We start from the raw sequence: 24302 nt of genomic DNA on the forward strand, positions 1-24302 counted from the left end.
CGAGCCAGCCAGGAGTCGAACCTAGAATCTTCTGATCCGTAGTCAGACGCGTTATCCATTGCGCCACTGGCCCTCAGACTTACTATCAGTTTTGTAGTATCTCTTTTATATAGGGGGAGCCCGCACTTCTGGCAATCGCGGTTGGTGTTTTTTTTTTGGTATCCTGATGCATCTTGGGAATTACAATTCTACGGAGGGGGGGTAGGCGAACACAATGCACCGCGGTCTATGTAGTCCTTATCAAAAGCGGAAAGCCCTATTCTGTTCTCTTTCCAGAGGTATGACGGGAAATATCTCCCCCTCCCCTTAGATTCCCTCCTCAAGTAAGGGAGCCCCGCCTCTCGTCTGCCCCTGTGTGCCTTCTGATTGGCTTCGATTGGTGCGCGCCTGTTCCTCCGCTTCGAAGTCCCAGGGAAGGCGTGTAGTGATTGGTGGTTGGGTCCGAGGAAGAGGGCGTGGCTAGCCGGCTCTCTGATCACTGTATGTGGTGTCCCATGGCGGCTTCTACAGCGGCAGCGATGGCGGCGGCGGCGGCGGCCTCATCCGCGGTGGGGCCCGGGACAGCCGGCGTGGCTCGGGTCTCCTGCGGGAGGGACCTGAGCTGCGTCCCAGAAGTGGCGGGCACCCTGGGGGCGGTTGCTAGACAAGGGTGAGGATAACCATGTGCTCCGACAGCGACCTTTGACCAGCGCCGTTCGGTCCAGGATGACCTCTGACCTCTACCTGTGCTCACCTGGGACCGGGGGGAAGGGCAGGGGCCGGCAGAAGGGCCGTTATGGGATGTCCTCTGACCCCAGATAGACGATTCCCTCCACGTCCGAGAATACAGCTCCCATCATTGCCAGAAAGGATGACATGATGGGAGTTGTAGTCCACGTGGAAGGGAGGCGAATACCTTTTTTTTTTTAAAAAAAGTGGCAAAATGTTCACCTGATGTGTTCTAATAGAGTCAAGTGTTGTGTGTGTATCTGTCTCACACATGTTCCTCTCAGAGGGCTCCCTCTGAAACTGGTGGAAAGTGCTGGGTGGGATGGAGATTGGCACTTTTCAATTTCATTATTAGAAACTGGAAGATGCAATTATGAGATTTGTGGATGTCACCAGGATAGCTGAAATGTATTTAGTTTTTTAACAATTTTATATCTTTACTTACTTATCAAATTTCTATGCTGCTCATCTGACCCATGGCAGTTGCCTTTCGGAAGACAAAAATGAGATCCAGAAGCTTGCTAAATTAATTTATTTATCCCCTCTATTCAACATCTATCTGTATGTCTATCCACCTATCTATCTATCTCTTATCCATCATATCTCTGCCTGCCTGCCTGCCTGCCTGCCTGCCTGCCTGCCTGCCTGCCTGCCTGCCTGCCTGCCTGCCTGCCTGCCTGCCTATCTATCTATCTATCTATCTATCTATCTATCTATCTATCTATCTATCTATCTATCATCTTATGTACCCATCCATCCATCCAGCCATTATCAATTTACAGTGGTACCTTGGTACTCATCGTTAATTGGTTCTGGGAAGCGTGATGAGTACAAAAAATGATGAATATCAAACAATTTTTTCCCCTTAAGAAATGGTGTAGTGAGCTACGAGACATCCGACACTGACAAGTTCTAATTTGTTCATTGAATGCGAAATAAATTATAAGTACTGGAACAATATTTTTGTATCAAAAGGCTTTGAGTACCAAATTTGATGAGTTTTCAAAGCAGTTGAGTATCAAGGTACTACTTTGTGTGGGTTTGTGTTTGTCTCCCCATTCATCTATCTATCTAATCACCTCTGTATTTTAAATAGATTTGCCAGAGAGTTATTTTCTGCTATAATTAACAGAATAACAGAGTAGGAAGGTACCTTGGAGATCTTCTAGTCCAGGGGTCACTAACCTTTTGGACCTCAAGGACCACCAAACTCATAATTTTAAATCCCACGGACCAGAGACCCTGGGAAAGTCCCCCAAAAAGTCTGCAGGAAAATTCCCCACCCCATTTTCCTACCGGTCGATCATTCTTTATTTGGAATCACAGGATAACATCTCCAGCTCCGTTCTCAGGGAGAGGGAGAGAGAGATACTTTTGGCTTCATGCAAGGAAAGCAGCAGAAGCAGCAGAAGTCTTTCTTTCTCCCCTCCCCACAAATTCTGCCAGAAATGAGTCTTTGCCAGCGTAGCCTCTTGGAGCAGGATGCCTTGCGGGGTCCCAAAGCCTCATTTCTGGTGGAGTTTGGGGGAGAGAAAGAAACTTTTCTGCTTTCCTTGTATGCAGCCAAAAGCAAAAAAAAGAAGCGGAAAGAAGCAGCCTGGTGGCCAAGCCAGGCATGTGGGGCGAGTGGGGCAAGTTTCCCCCTCCCCCTTCCTTCCCCTCCCCTTACTATGTGTTATTCACAATCTAAGCGATGCAAGCCTTGTGTTCCTGCAGGCCATATGGGCAGTGCAGCCTTATGTTCCTGCACAGCCTGGGTTATTTGCTTTGGGGGGTTGCTTTGGAGGTGACATTTCTTGCGGACCACCACAATTTTCTCACGGACCACCAATGGTCCCCGGCGCATCTGTTGGTGACCACTGTTCTAGTCCAACCTGCTTTTCAAGCAGGAGAGTCTATATACCATTCCAGGTAAATGGTTGTCTTAAAAACCTCTTAAAAATGATGGAGCACCCACAGTTTCTGGTGGCAAGCCACTTAATTGATTAATTGTTCTCATTATCAGGAAATTTCTATTTAGGTCTAGGTTGCACCTATCCTTGATAGGTTTCCACCCGTTATTTCTTGTTCTGCCTCAAGTGCTTTGGAGAATTTACCTCTTCTTTGTGGTACCCCTCAAATATTGGAACGCTGCCATTAAGTCTCCCTTCACCCTTCTGTTTTTTAGACTAGCCATACCCAGTTCCTGCAACTGTTTTCAGAGAGATTCTGTTAAGAGAAAAGGAGTTCCTTGTTCTTCCTTTTCCCTCTCAATGACTTCCACACACCAATTAATGTCTGTTTATTTTGGCTTTCTTTTGCTATCTTTCCCCAGTGGGAAAGAGTGTTAGGGTGATTGGCCAAAATATAAATGTTTGATAGCAAATTTATGTTGTTGTAACCCCAACAAAGGATATTGCACCAATTCAGTAAACCCACTGTCAGGGTTCCAGCAATCGCCCTCATTAAATCATGAGCCTCCAGCCAAGCTTCAAAAGAATCCAAAAGATTTATTAGGAGCAACATGCCAGTATTAACCTAAATGAAACCAACTCTGGCATACGTAATTCACAGTCACCTGTGACCCTGTCTCTCCCCCCCACACCCCATGTCATAAATCAGATTCTCCAATGAAGCATGTTCACGGGCCAGGTGTCATCAATCATATTCTCCAATTAAGGATTTTTGAGGGCAGAACATCCGGTAGCCTAGTTATAATCTTTGTAAGATAAGCGTGGAATGTACTTCTGGTTTTAAACTGCCTTACTGCTCCCTCAGATTTCTCTCCCCCCACCTTTGTTTATGGTAACTCAAAAACAGGAAAATTTTATGAGTTGACACCCACACTGTGTAAAGAAGTTTTCAGTAGATTTTAAGACTTGTGGAAGCGAAAAAAGGACCAAAAGTCAAAATTGATTTATAATTAGATGGAGATAGAGTTGTGCACTTAAAAATAGAATGGATATGAAAGCATTTTGGTTATGAGATGGATTTACTGCTGAACCTCAAAACGAGCAATGTGCAAAATTCAAAGCAGTAATATCGATCAATCAGTAGAGCTGGAAGGGACCTTGGAGGTCTTCTAGTCCAGCCCCCTGCTCAAGCAGGAGACCCTATACCAGTGATGGCTAACCTTTTCAACATCAAATGCCCAAAGTGTGCGTGCATCCCCAAAAGGCAATGCACATGTGCACCCTGTGCATGCACCCCACCCCCTATGCACCCACGGGTGACCCCCTTGAAGCTTCCGTTAGCCGCCCCGCACATGCATGCTCCCTGCACATGTGCCCTGCTCCCACACATGCGCATGCGACCCCCACATGTATGTGCTTTGCAGAGACCTGAGGACCAGCTGGCCAGTGAGAAGTGCACACGTGCATACATGGCAGAGCTGAGCTGGGGCAACGGCTCTCATGCCCAGAGAGGGCTCTGCATGCCACCTCTGGCATGCGTGTGCCATAGCTTTGCCATTACGGCTCTATACCATTTCAGACAAGTAGATATCTAATCTCTTAAAGACCTCCAGTGATGGAGCAGCCACTGCTTCTGACGCCAAGCTTTTCCAACAGTAATAATGTAATATAGGTAGTCGTGAACTTATGATCACAACGGAGCTCAAAAATTCTGTTGTTAAGTGAGACATTGTTCACTGAGCTTTGCCCCATGTTACAACCTTCCTTTGTTAAGTGAATCCCTGCAGTTGATAAGTTAGTAACCTAGTTGTTAAGTGAATCCAGCTTCCCCATCGACTTTGCTCCTCAGAAGTTCGCAAAAGGTCATCACGTGACCTCAGGGCGCTGCAACGGTTATAAGTACAACCAATTGCCAGGCGTCTGAGTTTTGATCACGCGATCATGCTACAAAGACTGTAAGTGTGAAAAACGGGTCATAAGTCACTGTTTTCAGTGCTGTTGCAATTTCGAATGGTCGCTAAATGATCTGTGGTAAATCAAGGACGACCTGTATTGATAGCGTGCTGTTGAATAAATAGCACCCTTTCTTGCATCAAAGATTTCATACTGAATCAACTCTCGAAAATCTTCCAGAAAAACCAAGTTTGTATAAGCTTCTAAGAATAGTTTTTCTCAAACTTTGCAACTGGAAGAGGTGTGGACTTCAACTCCCAGAATTCCCCAGTCAGCCTTGCTGCCAAGGTTGCTGTAACTAAGAGACTGAATGCCATCTTCAACTTGGGGAACAAATTACATTAGAAGAAACTGCCAATGAGAATGTCAATTGTTGATACCTCTCCTATCATAGGAGAAAACATTTATTAAGTGCCTTCTTTCTACTCAAAGTCTCTTTGGGGTGAAATGGTTTTCTAGCCATCTAGGTCAGAGCTATATAAGGTTGGTCAGGGTCTTATGAGTTGTATTAACACCTCTTTGATTTATGCTGGAGGGATCAAAGGCATCTGTGGGTGCATACAGTGACTGATGTGAGTGTGTAGTAGTCATAGAGTGATTTGAAAGCTGTATTTCATTTAGTCCATTGTCAAAAAGGATTTTTGAAAATGAAAGCCATCCATCCTTCCTCTCTCCCCCCTCCCTCCCTTCTTTCCTCCTTTTCTATCTTCCCTCTCATTTCCCTTCTTTCCTTTTCTATCTTCCTTCCTCCCTCTTTTATTTCTTCTCCTTTTTTCCCGACTTCTTTCCTTCCCTTTTTCTACCTTTTTTCCCTCTCTCGCTTTTCTTTCTTTCTTTCTTTCTTTCTTTCTTTCTTTCTTTCTTTCTTTCTTTCTTTCTTTCTTTCTTTCTTTCTTTCTTCCTCTTTTCTATCTTCTTTCCTCTTTCCCTCTCTTCTCCCTCCCTTCTTTCCTTCTTTTCTATCTTCTTCTTTGATCTTCCATCCTCCCTCCGTTCCTTTCTCCGCCTTTCCTTCTTTCGTCTCTCCCTCGGAGTTTGGTTTCTTGTTCTAGCCCAGGACCAAATGCCATTTTTGGGGTTCCTGTTGGGTAGGGAGCCTATCTTCTCAAAGTAATTTATCGGCAGGAGTATCTTTGTTCATGCTTCAGTTGCTGTGGATTCGCTCCAGAGATTCAGCCAACAGGTCTAGCATTTTACATTCAGTTTCATAGCATGGGTTCTTTCTTCTTCCAATCCTCTTAATTTCACAATCTTTACTGGGCCACACAGTTCTTTGATCTGTCTGGCAGCCCCCAAGTTCTTTGAGAATCATCCCCCAAATACGAACAGGAAGCATTTGCAGGGGGTAGCTGTATCACTCTGATTCAGCAAAAGCCACATCTTAGAGCCCCTTAAAGAGCTACGTAAACATTTGTGGATTACAGTCAGTAAATCTTTATCTGAGGCATTTTGGCGGCGTTTGCAGAAAATAAATAATTCCCGTGGATAAACATTTGTCTCGAGGCACTTTTTAGTGTCTCGAGAGCTACCCTAAAAAAAGAAAAACGTCATTATTTCAAAAAACTGCTTTGAAGATAAGCCTCATTGCCCCTGTAAAGATAATTTTTTTTAAAAAAAAAAACAAAGACGGTGCTCTGGGCTGTTCTGTAATACCTATATTTCACTTGGAGATACCTTAAAAAGAATTCAGCGGTAAAGGCACATCGTCTGTTGCTTTGATTGGAATTCATGTTATGCCATCTGTCCATTAATACAAACGCTCGAGAGTGTTGTCTTGCAGGTCTGATCAGCAGAATTAAAACGACTCTGCAAATAATTAGCCATTATAAAGGAGAAAGGGCAGTGGTGAAGTTCTTCACATAATCCATTGTGAGGAAATTAACATTTCATAGCTCAGCAGATCAAAAAGCCTGCAGTCGAAGAAATGACCTTATGCAGCAGAAGAAAATCATCAGGGAAAATGGTGGGGTTTTTTTTAGTTGGTTAGGCCACACTTGGAATACGGGCATCCAGTTTTGGTCGCCACGATATAAAAAAAGAAAGATGTTAAGACTCTAGGAAAGAGTGCAGAGAAGAACAACAAAGAAGATTAGGGGACTGGAGGCTAAAACATAAAAAAAGAAAGATTGCAGGAACTAGTCTAATGAAGAGAAGGACTGTGGGGGACATAACAGTGTTCCGATATCCAATATGAAGAGGGGGATTCAAGCTATTCTCCAAAGCGCTTGAAGGCAAGACTAGAAGCCATGGAGGTAAACTAGCCAAGAAGAGATGCAACCTAGGAGAATTTTCCTGACAGAATGATTGATCAGTGGAACAACTTACTGCCAGTAAGTTGTGGGTGCTCCAACACTGGAGGTTTTAAAGAAACGATTGGACATCCATTTGTCTGGAATGATATTTATATCATATAACATATATTGCATATCTCATTAAGTTAAAATCTAGCTGACTTGTTTGAAGATGAGTCTGTTGTGGTAACGCAGCCAGCCATGTTGTCTCTTCCAACATCGAAGTCTTCATGTGGCTGTTGTTGTTTTTTTCTCCTTTCTCATCTGTACCATAGATTCGATTTTCTCTGCATGCCGATTTTCCATCCTCGATACAAGAGAGAATTTTTCCAGGAGCCGGCTAAACACCGTCCAGGACCGCAGACTCGCTCTGACCTATTACTTTCAGGGAGAGGTGAGAATTTCAGAAAGCTTGATTTCATTTAATGTCCCTGAGCACAGATGATAAAAACATTGCAAGATCTATCTATCTATCTACCTTCCTTCCATCCATCCATCCATCCACGAGAATATTTGTAGCTCAGGGTTGAAATAAAGGGTCCTTGGTGCTCTCTGAGCTTGCTTGAAAAGGCTTCATTACCCTAACTAGGTAATATCATCAGTGCTATGGTAGTACTGATGATGTTACTTACCTAAGTAGGGTAATAAAATGTTTCCAAGGAAACAAGCCAGCTCAGAGAGCACCAAGGACCTTTCATGCATTCATTCATTCATTCTGTTCTGACCCAGCTCCGCAAACACGACAAACCCTCTGTATTTAATTCAATGATTCCTGAATTACGAGCTCCAGCAGCCTTGGCAAAATGTTTCTCACTGCAGGCTAACAAGTCTGCCCAGCAGATGAATAGTTGTCTGCCACATCTATTCATCTCCTCCCCCTGCCTTTTATCCCCAGAGCTAGAGTGGGGCTTTGCTAGCAGCAGTGGATTTTCCGTCCTAAGGACCGGCCCATAGATTTCCACTCCTCTCCTCTCCTCTCCTTTGTCTTTTGCACATCCGCGCGACAGACACTGGACCCAGCTGCTCCTGCTCTTCCTCATCAGCCACCTCCAGACCTGGGGGCTGTTGACTCTCCCTCTGAGGACTGACGGGTGACCCAGGCTCCACCTCTGTCTCTCTCTGCCAGCTCCATTCCCTCTCCCCTCTCAAAGCTCCCAGGTTGCCGATGCTGGCCCTGACTCCCATGCCTCCTCCTCTTTGGCTACCGGAGGGCTGGTTGCTGACAGGCCGCAACTCATTCATTCATTCATTCAACCCTAAACCCCCACCCCCACCCACATGCCTGGAGACTTGCATGCCTACTTAAAGCATTTGTGTTTTTCTTTTTTAAAAAAAAAAAAGTTTATTTAAGTTTCATATATTTAAAACATTTAAAAAGAAACAAGCAAACATATAAACAAATATATATATACATATATACATTTTGCAGCAGGTATTCAGCATTGGTTATGTTTTTCCTTTCTTTTTTTCTTTCACCCCATAGCATTGACGTGATCTACCTTGTTACAATACCTTCCTCGTTCTTTTAATGTTTTAATTTCACAGAATACTTTATAATTAAATGCACGTCCTTCATAATTTCACACCTTAATCAGTTATCAAATGTTGCTTTTTCTTTAACCATTCGTACCAACATTTCCAAACTTTGTAGTATTCACTATCTTTGTTGTTTTTTAGTAATTTGGTTAGGCTGTCCATCTCTGCACACTTGTGAATTTTTTTAATGACCATCTCCTCTGAAGTGACAAGAGACAGTTTCCAATTTTGAGCATAACTTATTCTGGCTGCCGTTCTAATGTGCAAGATTAAATATTGATATTATTTTTCTATTTTTGAGTCTATCCTACCCAACAAGAAGGTTTCGGGTTCAAGTTTTACTTCTTGTTTAGTTATATTTAGAATCCAATTTTTGATATTTTTGGGCATATGGACATGTCCACCACATATGGAAGTATGTTCCCTGGGCGCAGTTACACTTCCAGCAGTTTGGGGGGAGGTTCAGGAACATCTTAGCCAGTCTTGCGGGTGGCAAGTGCCAACGTTACACCATTTTATAGAGATTCTCTTTGACATAGTTAGTTTGTAGTTTATTTCCCAAATATGTTCCCACTTGTCTAATTCAATACTGTGGCCCACATTTTTTGCCCAAATTATCATACGCTCCTTGACTGTTTCTTCTTTTAATTTATAATCCAGTAGATATTTATATATTTTACTAATCAGCTTCCTTTCTTCTCTATGCCAAATCTTATCTAATTCTTGGTAGGTCATGTTAAAACCAAATTGTTCTTTATCTTTTTTGTAATGCGATTGTATCTGCGCATAGGGCCACCATGCTATCTCTTTTCCTTGAATTTGTATTTGATTCCTACCCTTTAACTCTCTGGTTTGATGTAATAGATCTTTATATCTTACAATATTATCAAAATCTAAAACATTTGGATGTGTGACTGTCTCCATTGTAGATAACCACAGTGGGATCTTACAGTAATGTACTTTTTTTTAATCTTTTCCCAAATATTTAGTAACACATTCCTTATATAATGCCTTTGAAAGTACAAGTGGTGTTTAGTCTTTCCATCCCACATAAATGCGTGCCATCCGAGTTGGAGATCAAAGCCCTCTAATGTTAAGATCCTTTTATTTATCAAATTAACCCAGTCTTTAAGCCAGGTTGCTATCGCAGCATAGTAGTATGTTTTGAAATCTGGAAGACCAAAGCCTCCTTTTTTTCTATCATCCTGTAATAATTTATATTTTATTCTGGGTTTTTTCCCTTGCCATATAAATTTGGATATATGTTTATTTAGTTCTTCAAAAAAACTTCGTTCCAACTTTATTGGCACCGTCTGAAATAAGAACAACAATTTTGGCAAAATATTCATTTTTACTATTGCAATACGGCCTAATAGAGATATTTGTAATTTAGCCCAATTATCTAAATCTTTAAATATTTGAATTGCTAATTTATCATAATTATCTTTTTAAATTGATGAGCACCTAGCTGTCAGCCATTTGTGTTTTTCTAACTTCACTTACGCATAATCCTGGCCTGTTTGCACTACCTCAAACAAAAGAAAACAAAATGAGAAAATGATGGGATTGCTTAATTCTTGGTGAATTTTTTTATAAAGTTTTATTAACTTTCTACTATTACATTTAGTTAGTGCTTAATAAACATCGTTCTATCTGGGTTGTTTTGTTTGCTTAATGATACAAATTATATTCCTAATCTTTATCCCTTTTTTCTAGCCGTTGATAAAATAAATTCCATGTTTGGTAGTATTCTGTATTTTCTTTCTGTTTAATCTTCAATGTAAGTCTGTCCATTTCTGCACAGTCCAATTTCTTAATTATCTCTTCATCTAGTATTCCTTCATTTTTCCAATGCTGCGCAAATACAATCCTTGCTGCTGTTAGTACATGTAATATTAAATATACACTTTGTTTATCAAATATTTCTGGTACTGTACCTAATTAAAAAAAATACTTCAGGTTTAAGATTCATACGTTCTCCTGACATCTTTTCTAGCCATGTGTGTATTTTTGCCAATTCCTGTTAATCCTTAATTCCGTCTTGTTCGGTACAGAAATTATTTGTCATTATGATTTTTTTGAATCTGATTCAGGTAGTTTTTATCCGTATGATTCTGACTGCTAAACCGACTCCTGTGTTTGGGTGAACACTCACAATATCTTGCTCCTCCTTAGACTGGAACACACTGATTGTTGGAAAACTGTCTCCATGGATCCGGGCAGATTCCAAACTGGAGAAAGTTCGCAGAAATTCGGAGGCGGTGAGTGACCTTGGCAAGGGAAGAACTATCAGTGATACTTTAGTAATGTAGAGATATTTTTGTTATGGTGGCAACAAGGAGTGAATAATATTCTTTGAGATAATCAGTTCCAGAATGCTTGGGAAAGGATAGGGACATTTTGTAATCTGTTTGGAATTAATTTGGCCCATTCTATTCCTATTCCACTCCACTCCACTCCACTCCACTCCACTCCATTCCATTCTATTCTATATTCTATTAATTCCAAATTTTCTTTTTCCTTTCCTTTCCTTTCCTTTCCTTTCCTTTCCTTTCCTTTCCTTTCCTTTCCTTTCCTTTCCTTTCCTTTCCTTTCCTTTCCTTTCCTTTCCTTTCCTTTCCTTCCCTTCCCTTCCCTTCCCTTCCCTTCCCTTCCCTTCCCTTCCCTCCCCTCCTTTCCTTTCCTTTCCTTTCCTTCCCCTTCCCCTTCCCCCTCCACTCCACTCCACTCCGTATTTTCTATGCTATTCTATCTTTTATTCTTATTCCTATTCTATTCAGGACCAGTCACTTAATGACTGTTTGAAGTTATGACACTGAAAATGGGACTTGTGACCCAGTGTCCTGTCTCCTCACACACAAACACATCTACGGTCACGTGAACTGTGATTTGGACGCTCGGTAACTGGCCAGCATTGATGGCTGTTTGCGTTGCCCCTGCATTCAAACGAACTCAATGTAGATTTTTGCCATAAACTAGCATTTGTTTCCATTTTCTGGCACCAAGCCGCTTCTTGACCAGAGTGGTTAAGTGAATCACTGCAATTAGTAACAACGGCCATTAAGTGAATCTGGCTTCTCTATAGACTTCGCTTGTTCAAAGGTTTCAGAAGGTGATCATATGACCTTGGGACACAGCGGTGGTCATAAATATGTGTGGTGACCCAGGGCGTGGCACAAAGGCAATACAGTCACATAAGTAAGAAAAGACCCTTTAATACCTCCAACTTTGTCCCCAATGCCCAGTTACCTTCGGCTGGAGAAAAAACTCCCAAGAACAGTCTTTAAATGGAGGAAATTCAGTCCAAAAACAAAGTACATTATATACAAACTGTAAATAAAAATCCACACAAACCACCCTGCAGCAATTAATTGGATAGCGCAGGATAAGGAATTGCAGACTTCAAAGGCCAACAAAACACACACAGTTGGGAAGACACCAGGAACCCAAATAAGCCTCGACAAAACAAGATGATACACAATTTTTTCCCAACAAGTTGCTGTGTGCAAACTTTTAAACACTGTGTTCCCAGCTATAGCTAATGAAGGGAATCAGGGCCCTTTCCTCCCCCATAAGCCATGCAACTCACGTTGCTCCCTTCTCCGTCCCTCCCTGCGTGCCTTAGGATGAAGAGGGGGTGGGTGTATCTTCCTCTGAATTCCCTCTCCCTTGCTTTACCTCCCTCCTACTCTGCCCAGCCGGACTGTGCCCTTCCCCAGTTTCTTCCACAGCCAACAGAGCCACACTCCCACTCCCTCTCATCTGCTCGGCCTTCCCCTTGGAATCAGATTCCAACGGGCATGACAGTATGGGTCAGTTGCCAAGCAACTGAATTTTTTTTTTTTTGAAAACAATTTTATTGTTTTTTTAACAAACAGACAAAACATAAAAACATCAGCTCTCCTCCGTACTTATGTACAAACAGTGTGTCGGTTGGTTCATCAGTTTTGTGCATTCATTTCGTAGTCATAATTACAATTACCTTACATAATAACTCTTATTATCAAGCCAAACTTATATATCCTCATATCATTATATATAAAAAGATTTGACTATACTTTTATTCAATCATGCCTTATGAGATAACTATGATTAAAGTAATTTATTCTATAACAAATCATATAATCATACCAATTCTATCCTAAAAAAGAAAAAAAGAAAAAACATTTTATAAATATAATGTCAAATACCAGAAGAAAAAGAAAAGTGAAATCAATAATATTCCTTATTGTCTAACATTCTAAATATTCTATTTTTGTATTTCATCATCCAGCCATTGATAGAAAAGGTCCCAAATTATATAGAATTGTTTATCTTCTTGCTCTCTAATTTCAAATGTCAATCTACTCATCTCAGCACATTCCAATATTTTCTTGATAACTTCTTCTTGCAATGGAATTTTTTCATTTTTCCAATTTTTTGCAAATACAATCCTAGCCGCAGTTAATACATTCACAATCAAATATTTCAAATCTTTACTATAAACATCTGGTAAGATTCCCAATAAGAAAAGCTCCGGTTTCAAGTCTATATGCTTCTTTGTCATTTTTTCCAACCACATGCGGATTTTAGTCCAATATTTTCTAGCATCCTCACAAGTCCACCACATATGGTAGTATGAACAAGACAAGGTTGTCCCCTTTCTCCCTTGTTATTTGTACTGACTTTGGAAGTGTTGAATAGAAATATTAGAGAAGATAAAACTATAAAAGGAATGAAAATCAAAAAGGAAGAATTTAAATTACAAGCTTTTGCAGATGACCTAGTCTTTATCTTAGAAGATCCCATAGAGACAGCCTTGAAGCTGCTGGAAAAGATAGAGATATATGGTGAGGTGGCCGGTCTGAAAATAAATAAAGATAAAACAAAGATTTTGTCAAAGAATATGTTACTAAGACAAAGGGAAGAATTAGCAGAATTGTTGAAAATCCAAGTTACAAACAAGGTTAAGTATTTGGGAATATATTTGACACCAAGATGTAGTACATTAAAAGAGAACAACTATATTAAACTCAAACAACAGATAGCCCTAGATTTGAAGAAACGGGAAAACTTACAATTGTCATTAATAGGGAGGATTTCAACAATTAAGATGAATATTCTACCCAGAATCCTATTTTTGTTTCAAACAATACCAATTAGGCTCGGAAAAGACTATTTTGAGGACTTAAATAAAATTGTGTTGAAGTATTGTTAGGGATATACCCTAGCAAGATCTGCAGGGCAGTCAGGCAGGCAGGCAAAATATGTGAGATAAGTGTTGTGTAGCTTACACTCAGTAAACCATACACAGTGCCAATTAAAGTAGTTTTAATTATCAGTTACAAGAGTTACTAGTTTCCTTTTAGTTTTTCTCTCTGCAAACTTCAACCAATTAAAGAAATTTTGATATGTTTCCGTTTTACTCTTCATTAAATAACAGAAACCATATCTAGAATAATGATCCATTATACTTAATATATAACGAGCACCTCCCACACTTGGTTTTTTAGGACCTATAATATCAGCAAATACGACCTCTAGAGGCTCCTTAGTCTTAAATCCATTAACTCTATTTGCTGGTATTACCTTGCTTTTTTCTTGACTGCAAGCATTGCAGTGCAAATACTTACTGCAAGGCTTCAGTTTTATACCTTTAGAAAGTTCAACAGTTTGCTTGAGCATTTTAAAATTTATATGCCCTAAACGTCTGTGTAACAAATTTATGCATTCATCATGAGGTTTAACATTATTATACACTGTGTTAGCCATCTCTAATTGATCATCATTTAACACATACAATTCACCTTTTAAAGTTGCAGTCACTTTTTTACCTTCCTTTTCTATTATGCAGTTTTCTCCCCTAAAGGTAACTACATAACCTAGTTTAATCAAAACTCTAACTGAAAGCAAATTAAACTTAAGTTGTGGTACATATAACATTTTTACATTTTCTTTTATGCAAGGACAATATGCAGTACCTTCAGCTTTTGCTTTAAGTTTCCAGCCATTCGCTAATGATATCTGCTGTGAACTCGTGGACATCTTAATAAATTTTTTCTTATCTTTTGTTATGCAGTGCGATGCTCCACTATCTACCACCCAAAAATTATTATTGTTCACAGTTTGGTTGCTATACATGGCTAACTCTAAGCATGTTTTATCCTTTTGATGCCTTTTTGCATTCTGGTTGGCATTTTGGCTTTTTTCTTTCTTGCAGAATCTGGCCAAATGTCCTTTTCTTCCACAATTAAAACATTTTCTAATTGTGTAGGCTGACGAAGATAATTCCTCTTCTTGTGGTTGTTCCCTTCTGAGTTGATCCCTTTCAAGCCTTCTCCTGGCTTCTTCAATTAATCTGCCAGTAATGTCAGTTAATGTGAGGTTGTCCTTTGGCAGCACTTCCAATGAAGTTACGTAATCATCATAACTCTGATCCAATGAAGACAAAATTATATAAACCTGATGCAGTTCAGTAAAGATAAGCTCTTTTTCATGCAGCTCCTGAAAAATCCTCTTCATAGTGTTTATATGAGTCAACATGTCTCCATTCTTTTGAAGATGTGTTCTGAACAGCTTCCGTGTAAGATTGATATGAGCTCCTACACTGTCTCGAACATAAATCTTCTTTAAATTCTCCCAGCACTTAGCAGCTGTTTCTTCTCCACGAATATGGACAAGCTGCTGGTCACTGAGTGTCAGTCCTATTATACAGAGAGCTTGTTCATTTTTCAGTTTCCATTCTTGTAACTTCTGGGCATCATTTTCATCCTCTGGATCCCAAGCATCTACCTCTGGTGGGTTTTGTATTATATTCCACAAACCTTCTCTGCGTAGAAGTAGGGTGCATTTCATAGACCATGAAACATAGTTTGTTCCATCCAGTTTGGATATTAGAGACAAACTTGGTAAATTGACTTGTGCCATCTTTTTCTGGATATTAAACTATAATTAAACACAGCTGTCTGTTTACAGTATTGTGTAACTACACTAACTCTCACTTTATATAAGCCTGTTATATCCTGGTTAGTCTGACTGTGCAGCTGGGCCCATAACCAGTGTTAGGGATATACCCTAGCAAGATCTGCATGGCAGTCAGGCAGGCAGGCAAAATATGTGAGATAAGTGTTGTGTAGCTTACACTCAGTAAACCATACACAGTGCCAATTAAAGTAGTTTTATTCCAGCAAGAGTTATAGCATAGTCAAAACAGTCCATATATCATACACTTAGTTCAGTCCGTCCAGGGATTATTCATTTGCAAATTCCAGTGTCGAAAACGGTCAGTACACTTACAAAATAACAGTCCGGTGATTTATCTCTTCGCAGTAGAGAGAGATATGCAACAAACTCAGAAACTCCTCTCTTCCTTTCTGCAACTCCAGTAATTGCCAGCAAAGCGTCAGGGAATCGTCAGCTTCTCGTCAGCGTCTCTTGCTCCCTCTTATGGTGTTTTCACACCACACCCAAAAATCATGCTTTGCATTTAAAGTAACACACACTTTAAGAATCATAGCTTATATATATATATATTATCTTACCCAAACTAGTTAGGTGACCAATGTTATACCTAACAAGTATATATGGCAAGGTAAGAAAGCAAGGATAAAGCTAAAGCTCTTGCAGGATGCTAGAACTAGAGGAGGGTTTGGCCTGCCTAATTGGGAGTTGTACTATCAAGCTGCAAATTTGATGTGGGTTAAAGAATGGATAACATTAAGGAAGACTAGATTGTTGACACTAGAAGGTCATGATTTGCTGTTGGGTTGGCATGCTTTTCTATGGTATAAGGGAACCAAAACACAGGGCTATTTTAGAAGACATTATATACGGGAGTCTTTGTGGCTAAACTGGGAGAAGACAAAAAAACAATGTTATTTGAAAATTCCAGTTTGGTTATCGACGATAGAAGCGTTTTCTTACCCTATAATTTATAAAAAGGAACAAACAGTTAGCTATGGGGAATTACTAGATGAAAAGGGTGAACTTAAATCGATACAAAAATTAGAGGAACAAGGTATACAGATGAATTGGTTTTCATATGTGCAAATACACTCAAGGTATGATGAGGATTCCAAAACAGAGGGATTTTATGATAAACAGACTGATTTAGATAAGATTTTGATGAGTACTGATGAAAAGGTGATTAAAAATTATATGGTTATCTATTGGAAATTAAGCTAGAGGAAGAACAAGTTAAAGAAACTATGATTGCCTGGGGGAGGAATTTTGGATATGGGATTGACTTAGAGAAATGGCAGAAATTATGGTTGCAAAACTATAAAATGACAATGTCTACAGCCTATAAAGAAAACTTGTATAAGATGTTTTACAGGTGGCATTTTCCCCCCGACAAGGATAGCAAGAATGTTCAAGAACAAATCGGAAAAATGTTGGATATGTCATCAGAAACCTGGTTCATACTGCCAAGCAACTGAATTTTGATCACATGGCCACAGGGATGCTGCAACAGCTGTCAGTGTGAAAAATGGCTGTGACTTTTTTTTTTTTAGTGCTGTTGTAACTTTGAACGTTCGCTAAACGAATGGTTATAAATCGAGGACTGTCTGTACAGAGAGTAAGACAAGGACTGCAAGCTGTAATCTTAATATCTATGGTTTTTGTTTTTTTGTTCCAGGCCATGTTGGAGGAGCTGAATTTTGGGGGCTATTTAGGGCTCCCCGCATTCCTGATTCCCTTGACCCAGGCCAACAATCCCAACCTGGCACGTGTTTTGTGTAACCACATCAATACTGGCCACCACACTTCCATGGTATGTCCAGCAGATATATCTCATCTTCTATATTTCAACACAACTCGAGGGCCACGCAATGCATCTGGTCCCTGAGCCGATAACATCACTTCCATGACACCTTCCTTATTTGTATTTACCTTATTTTCTCTTCTCATCAAGCAAAAGCGGAGATGATTTTCCAAAGAAATAATTTCAAATGACCTGATAATTACTCTTAGAGGAAAAACAAAACCTTTCCTCCTGCCACTCCTGGTTAGCCAAATAGGTTTGAGGAAGGATTGAGTGAACTCAAGTAAATGAAAATTATAAATTGAGTACTGTACTGTATTTCACAAAATAGCAGCCAGTTTTAGGGCAGGCAGATATTAGTTCCCCACACAGAATGTTGTTGTTCGTCATTTAATGACCCCTGTAATCCCTTGCAGGGTGAAGTCGGGGCAACTGAATGGAGCTGAGTGTTTACTGGCTGGATGCCCTTCCTGTTGCCAGTGCAGAGTTTTGTTCATCAGATATATTCTCATTGCTTCCAGAGAGAGAAATATCTGCCTCTGTCTAGAATTTCCTGACATTTAGAACAATTAATCAGTGGAACAACTAGACACCGAAGGTTGTGGGTGCTCCAACACTGGAAGTTTTTAAAAAGAGATTGGACAACCATTTGTATGAAATGGTATAGCGTCTCCAAGGCCCCTTCCAACTCTTATTCTCTGCATTATTCAGATGTGTAAACACATCCACTGTAGACTTAGTGCCTGGGTCAATTTTTGGACCCTAACTCCTTTTTTTCCCCTTTCTCCTGTGCCAGTTCTGGATGCGAGTCCCGCTGTTGGATCCAGAAGACTTGAGGGATGATGTGTGTGAAAACGAGGCTGTGTCAGGCATGGAAGACGAGTCCGCAGGTGAAGAGAAGACCTGGCAGTGGTGAGTGATAAGTTTGGTGGATGTTTGAAATACGGGGATGAAATTGAACGGTTAAAAACTTAGGTTTCTCCAATGGGTTTTGAGTAGTTTACTGAGTTGTAGAGATAGTCCTCGCCTTACTGACCACCAGTGGGAAAAGAATGTTCTGTTGTTAAGCTAGGCATTTGTTCTGTGAGTCTTGCCCCATTTTACGACTTTTCTGGCCACCGTGGTTAAGTGAATCGCTGCAGTTAGTCACACGTTTGTTACGTGAATCTGGCTTCCCCACCGACTTCGCCCGTCACAAGATCGCAGAAGGGGATCACGTGACCCCAGGACACCGTCGTAAGTATCAACCAGTTGCCAAGCATCTGAATTTTGATCACATGACCACAGAGGTGCCACCACGGTCGCTAAGTGTGAAAAACAGTCACAAGTCACTTGTTTTCAGTGCCGGTGCCACGTTGAATGGTCACTGTACAGTTTTATGACTTCTTTTCGGCACGGTTAAGCAAATTACTCTGGGTTGTTAAGCGAATCACACCATTGTTAAGCCAATCCAAACTTCCCCCCATTGAATTTCCTTGTTGAAAGCCATCTAGGGAGGTCGCAAATGCCGAACCCATGAGCCTGGAAAAGTGCAACCTTGGTAAATACAGGTCGTCCTCGACTTATACTGGTTCACTTAGTGACCATTCAAAGTTATGACGGCACAGTAAAAGTGACCAGTAACCGATTTTCACGCGACCATCGCAGTATCCCCATGGTCACGTGGTTTACATTTGGATGCTTGCCAGCTGACTCATGTGTACGATGGTCACCGCATTCCGGGGTCCCACGATCCTCTTTTTGCGACCTTCCAACAAGCAAAGTCAGCGGGGAAGCTGGATTCACTTAATGGCCGCATTAACCTGTTGAACAGCTGCAGCGATTCAGTTAACCAACGCGGCAAGAAAATGTTGTAACACCGGGCAAGTCTCGCTTAACAAATTTCTCACTCCACATCATAACATTTCGGCTTGATTGTGGCCATAAGGCGAGGATTACCTGTAGGAGCCCGTTGCCAAGCGCCCGAATTTAGATCGTGCGATTGTGGGGATTGCTGCGACAGTGGTAAGTACGAGGACTGACTGTGAGTCACTTTTTTTCAGTACCGTCGTAAATTGGAACGGTTGCCAAAGGAATAGTTATAAATCAAGGACTGCCTGCATTCCTAGGAATGAGTCTTGTTGGAACAGAATTCAATTAATTCAGTTAATTCACCACTATAATAATTTGTCTCAGGAGAGAAGCCAGTCAAATGCGGCCCTAGGTTATTCTCTTCAAACCCACCTCTTCCTATTTTGACAGCGCAGCTAGTCCTCGGATTCCAACAGTTCATTTAGCGATGGTTTGAAGCTACAACGGCACTGAAAAAAAGTGACTTAAGTTCACTTGTCAATTTGTCAAACTTAACAACCGCCGCAGCGTGGCCCATGTTCTCCTGCTCAACGTGGCGTCTGACTCATAATTGTGACAGTCCCGGGGGTCACGCGATCCCTTTTCATGACCTTCGGACAAGCAAAAGTCAATGGGGAATCCAGATTTCCTTAACAACCGTGCAGCCACCTTAACCACTGCAGCGATTCACTTAACAAACAGACAGAAAAGTCGTAAAATGGGGCAAAATTCGCTTTACAGACATCTCGCTCAGCGCCGAAATTTCGGGCTCCGTAAGCCAAGAACGTCTTTTATTTTTGAGCGTTTGCTCCGTCAGTGAAAATTGGCGCTCCTTTTTTTGGCAACTTAAAAGGAAACCAAATAACAGCAAAAAAATAAAAATCTGTTACTATTGTGAAGATGTTAAGTGGGGGTTGCTTCCTCCACGTTGTGAGTCATCTCCTGGCAATGGTACACCCTGCCTGCTAATTTTGAGATCCACAATTAGCAAGAGGAGAGGAAGGGAAGAGGGGGTGGATAACTTAGAGCAGGGGTGTCAAACTCGATTTCATTGAGGGCCGCATCAGGGTTGTGTTTGACCTCCGGGGGCGGGATGGACATGGCCAGTTTGATGTCACTCATGTCAGGGCGCCTATGGCGGCTCAAGCACTCTGCCAGTGAAAACGGAGCTCAGGAGGGACACGCGCAGCTGCGGCGACCACCTGTACCCTCTGCAACGAAAATGGTGCTTGGGATAGCCGCACGCAGCCCTCCTGAGCTCCGTTTTCGCTGGCAGTGGCACCGCAGGCTGGTCCTTCTCTGTTTCCAGGGCGGCTCCGCGGGCCAGATCTAAGCACTCTGTGGGCCACATGTCCCCATGGGCCTTGAGTTTGAGACTTACAGAGGGAGAGGTGGGCAGAGGCCGGTTTTCCAGCCCGCCCCCAAATTAGCTCCTTTCTTTTCTTTTCGCAGGTGGCACAACTTCCGAACGTTGTGCGACTACAACAAGCGTGTGGCTGTGGGTAAGTGCCGAGATTTGATGCTCCTGGGCTCTGTTCCGAATCCTCCTGTTGATAAATCTTTCATGTTCTTTCTTGGCAGCGCTGGAGGTTGGCCCAGACCTGCCGTCCAATCACGTCATTGACCGCTGGCTGGGTGAGCCAATCAAAGCCGCCGTTCTACCCACTAGCATCTTCTTAACCAATAAGAAAGGCTTCCCGGTTCTTTCTAAAATGCATCAGCGCCTCATATTTCGCTTGCTTAAAGTAAGTCCTTTTTCCTCTCTCTCTCTCTCTCTGCTCTGTTTGGGTTCGTCCTTGGGAGCTCTGTTATCAGCTGCAGAGGCCTTCAGGAAAGCCTTGACGGCCATAGAAGCAGAAGATCCTGAATGCCTCTGACAGCAAAAAAGGAGGCCTGTGGGGCGATGCGTGCAAGTGAGGGTTAGTCAGTGGAGGACATCCCCCGAAAATAAGACCTGGTGCCTTTTTTGGTGGCAAAAATATTACAAGATAGGATCTTATTTTGGGGGAAACACAGTACAAATACACATATAAGTGTACATGTATACACACACACACACACACACACACTATGACTCTTTTTCCAGAAACCGTATTCAGACATCTCAAGTTGACCCCTGTTTTATTTCTCCTCTCCTTCAGCTTGAGGTGCAGTTCATCATCACCGGAGCCCACCACCATCCAGAAAAGGAATTCTGCTCCTACCTGCAATACTTGGAGTATCTCAGCCAGAATCGTCCTCCTCCTTCTGCTTACGAGCTTTTCGCCAAAGGTTATGAAGATTACCTACAGTCTCCATTGCAGGTGGGTCTTCTCTTCTTGAGGGTGTTGGACTGAACCTCAAAAAGATTTGGGGTCTGGAAGGTCTTAACTACGGGTAGTCCTGGCCTGACGGCCGCAAGGGAATCCATGATGTCTGTTGCTAAGCGAGACAATTGAGTGAATTTTGCCACATTTTACAATCTTCCTTAACCGCGGCATGTCTAGTTCAGTGGTTCCCAACCATCTTTTCGCCCCGCACCCCTAAAGAAATTTCACTCGAACCTCGCACCTCCTGAAATTTAGACTTTAGGAACGACCGAACGCGTTAAATATATGGTAGGATTGAATCTTTTCAGCAATGTATGTGACGGCCACTAAATAAAGATACTTAACTCTAAAATGAAAACAAAGTTAATCCATTGCATAATAAATAAATAAATAAATAAATAAATATAAAAATTACCTGGACTTTCTCGCACCCCTTGGTATATCGTCTCGCACTTCCAGGGGGTGCGAGCACCCCAGGTTGGGAACCCCTGGTCTAGTTTAATGAAAAAGAAGAATTAGAGATGACATGATAGCAGTCTTCCATTATTTGAGGGGCTGCCACAAAGAGGGGCGTCAATCTGTTTTCTTCTTGTTCTGAAGACAGAACAAGAAGCAATGGATGGAAACTAATCAAGGAGGGAAGCAACTTAGAACTAAGGAAGAATTTCCTGACAGTGAGAATGATTAACCGGTGGAATTGCTTGCCACCAGAAGTTGTGGGTGCTCCAACACTGGAGGTTTTAAAGCAGATTTTTAAGTAGTTTTTAAGAGATTGGGCATCCATTTGTCTGAAATGGTAGAGGATCTCCTTCTTGTGCAGGGGGTTGGGCTAGAAGACCTCCAAGGTCCCTTCCTACTCCATTACTCTGTTTCTTCTTTTCCTGGTTGCTAAATGACTCACTGCTACAGTTGTTAAATAAGCCACACAGTTGTTAAGTGAATCTGGCTTCCCCATTGATTTTCCTTATCGGAAGATTGTGTGACCCCGGGACATGGCATCTGTCATAAATGTGAGTCAGTTGCTAATGTCTGAATTTTTATCACATCACTGTGGGAACACTGCACTGGCTATAAGAGTAAAAACGGACATAGTTTTTTTTCAGTGCTATTGTAACTTCGAACAGTCACTCAACAAACAGTTGTATGTGGAGAACTATCTGAATGATCTCAAATATTGGTGGGGATTGCATGTTTTGGCTCTCGGAGAAATTGAATTCCCCTGCTGTGCTCTGACCATTTGCTTCTTGGCTGCTCTGGTTTATTCTGGGTTCAAATTCTTCTCCTTTGGTTCTTGCTCCCGACAGCCCCTGATGGACAACCTGGAATCCCAGACCTATGAAGTCTTCGAGAAGGATCCTATCAAATACTCCCAGTACCAACAGGTGAGTTGGCAAGGGGTACAGGTGAGGCGCATTTGCTGAAATAATGAAAGGTATATAAGTCTGGCGTGAAGCATTAAATACGGGTGTGGCTGACGACTGAGAGAAGAGAGGATCGGGATCTGGGGATAAGGAGCAAGAGTAGTTCGATCCAGTGGTTAAGGCGTCAGGCTAGAAACCAGAGACTTGAGTTGTGACCGAGATGAAAGCCACTTGGATGACTTTGAGCCAGTCACCAGGAGATGGTGAGTTCTAGTCCCGCCTTAGACATGAAACATACTGTAGCTGGATGACTTTGGGACAATCGCTAGGAGACAGTGAATTCTAGTCCTGCCTTAGGCCTGAAAGCTGGCTGGGTGACTTTGGGACAATCACCAGGAAAGAAAAATTATAGTCCTGCCTTAGGCATGAAAGCCAGCTGGGTAACTTTGCACCAATCACTAGGTGGCTGTGAGTTTTAGTCCTGCCTTAGGCATGAAAGTTGGCTAAGTGGCTTTGGGCAAATAAGGTGCCTCTGAATTCTAGCCCCGTATTAGGCATGGAACACTGCTGGGTGACTTTGGGCCAATCACCAAGAGACAGTGAGTTCTAGTCCTGCCTTAGATCTGAAAGCTGGCTGGATGACTTTGGGCCAGTCACCAGGAGACGGTGAGTTCTAGTCCCGCCTTAGACATGAAACATACTGTAGCTGGATGACTTTGGGTTTTTTCCACCCTCTCAGCTTAACCCACCCTCACAGGGTTGTTGTTATGGGGACAATAACAGGAATTTTGGTTCTGTTCGCTGCTTTTGGTTATTTGTAAAAATAATATAGGCAGGGTACAATTAAATAAACCAGGCTAGACTGTTGAAGGTCCACTGAGATTTGGAGAGATGCTAGAAATGGGGGGCAGGCCGCACAGGCAGTCCCTGACTTATGACCACAGTTGTGCCCACAATTTCCCTTGTTATGTGAGACATTTTTGCCCCATTTTACAACCTTTCCACGGTTAAGTGAACCCCTGCCATTCATAAGTTAGTAACCTGGTCGTTAAATGAATCTGGCTTCCCCGTTGACTTTGCTTGTCAGACGGTCGCAAAAGGGGATCACGTGACCTTGGGGCAAAGCAACAGTCATAAGTACGAACCAGCTGCCGAGCATCTGAATTTGGATGATGTGATCACAAGGATGCTGCAGAGGTCGTAACTGCGAAAAAGGGTCCTAAGTCACTTTTTTTCAGTGCTGTTGTAGCTTGGAACCGTCGCCAAAGTGTTATAAGTCTAGGACTAGCTGTGCTGTCAAATAGGAAGAGGTGGGTTTAAAGAGAATAACCTAGGGCCGCATTTGACTGGCTTCTCTCTTGAGATAAATTATTATAGCGGTGAATTAATTGAATTCTGCTCCAACAAATTACATTCCTAGGAATTCAGGTAGTCCTCAACTTACAACAATCTCATTAGCGACCGTTCGAAGTTACAACTACCTGTATAGGTAGTCCACGGCTTACAACAGTTCACTTAGTGACCGTTTAAAGTTACAATGGCACACAAAAAAGTGGCTTACGGCCTTTTTCACACTTAATGACCATTGCAGCATCCTCGGGGTCAGGGGATCAAATTTGAGAAGCTCATCAGCTGACTCATATATGACGGCCACAGATCCGGCGATCCCCTTTTCTGAC

The 24302-nt window shown here is 42.0% G+C and overlaps 1 protein-coding gene and 1 non-coding gene across 2 annotated transcripts in view; one reads left to right on the forward strand and one right to left on the reverse strand.

Annotated features, from left to right (window-relative positions):
- On the reverse strand, window positions 1-73 carry TRNAR-ACG (transfer RNA arginine (anticodon ACG)). The gene has a single exon. It is a non-coding gene; the product is annotated as a tRNA-Arg (tRNA).
- A 370-nt stretch (window positions 74-443) lies between these two features.
- PRMT5 (protein arginine methyltransferase 5) overlaps window positions 444-24302 on the forward strand; it is a 34626-nt gene continuing 10767 nt past the window's right edge. Inside the window, exons 1-9 of the mRNA XM_026719509.2 lie at window positions 444-649; window positions 7120-7238; window positions 10556-10641; window positions 16998-17132; window positions 17920-18035; window positions 20406-20455; window positions 20535-20698; window positions 21095-21256; window positions 22567-22644. Coding sequence (XP_026575294.1) covers window positions 483-649; window positions 7120-7238; window positions 10556-10641; window positions 16998-17132; window positions 17920-18035; window positions 20406-20455; window positions 20535-20698; window positions 21095-21256; window positions 22567-22644 — 1077 coding nt within the window. The 5' untranslated portion in view covers window positions 444-482. The remainder of the gene's footprint in view (window positions 650-7119; window positions 7239-10555; window positions 10642-16997; window positions 17133-17919; window positions 18036-20405; window positions 20456-20534; window positions 20699-21094; window positions 21257-22566; window positions 22645-24302) is intronic.

This window comes from Pseudonaja textilis, chromosome Z (assembly GCF_049901715.1).
Source record: "Pseudonaja textilis isolate UNSWEBS1 chromosome Z, rPseTex1.2, whole genome shotgun sequence".
In the NCBI taxonomy this organism is placed as follows: domain Eukaryota; kingdom Metazoa; phylum Chordata; class Lepidosauria; order Squamata; family Elapidae; genus Pseudonaja; species Pseudonaja textilis.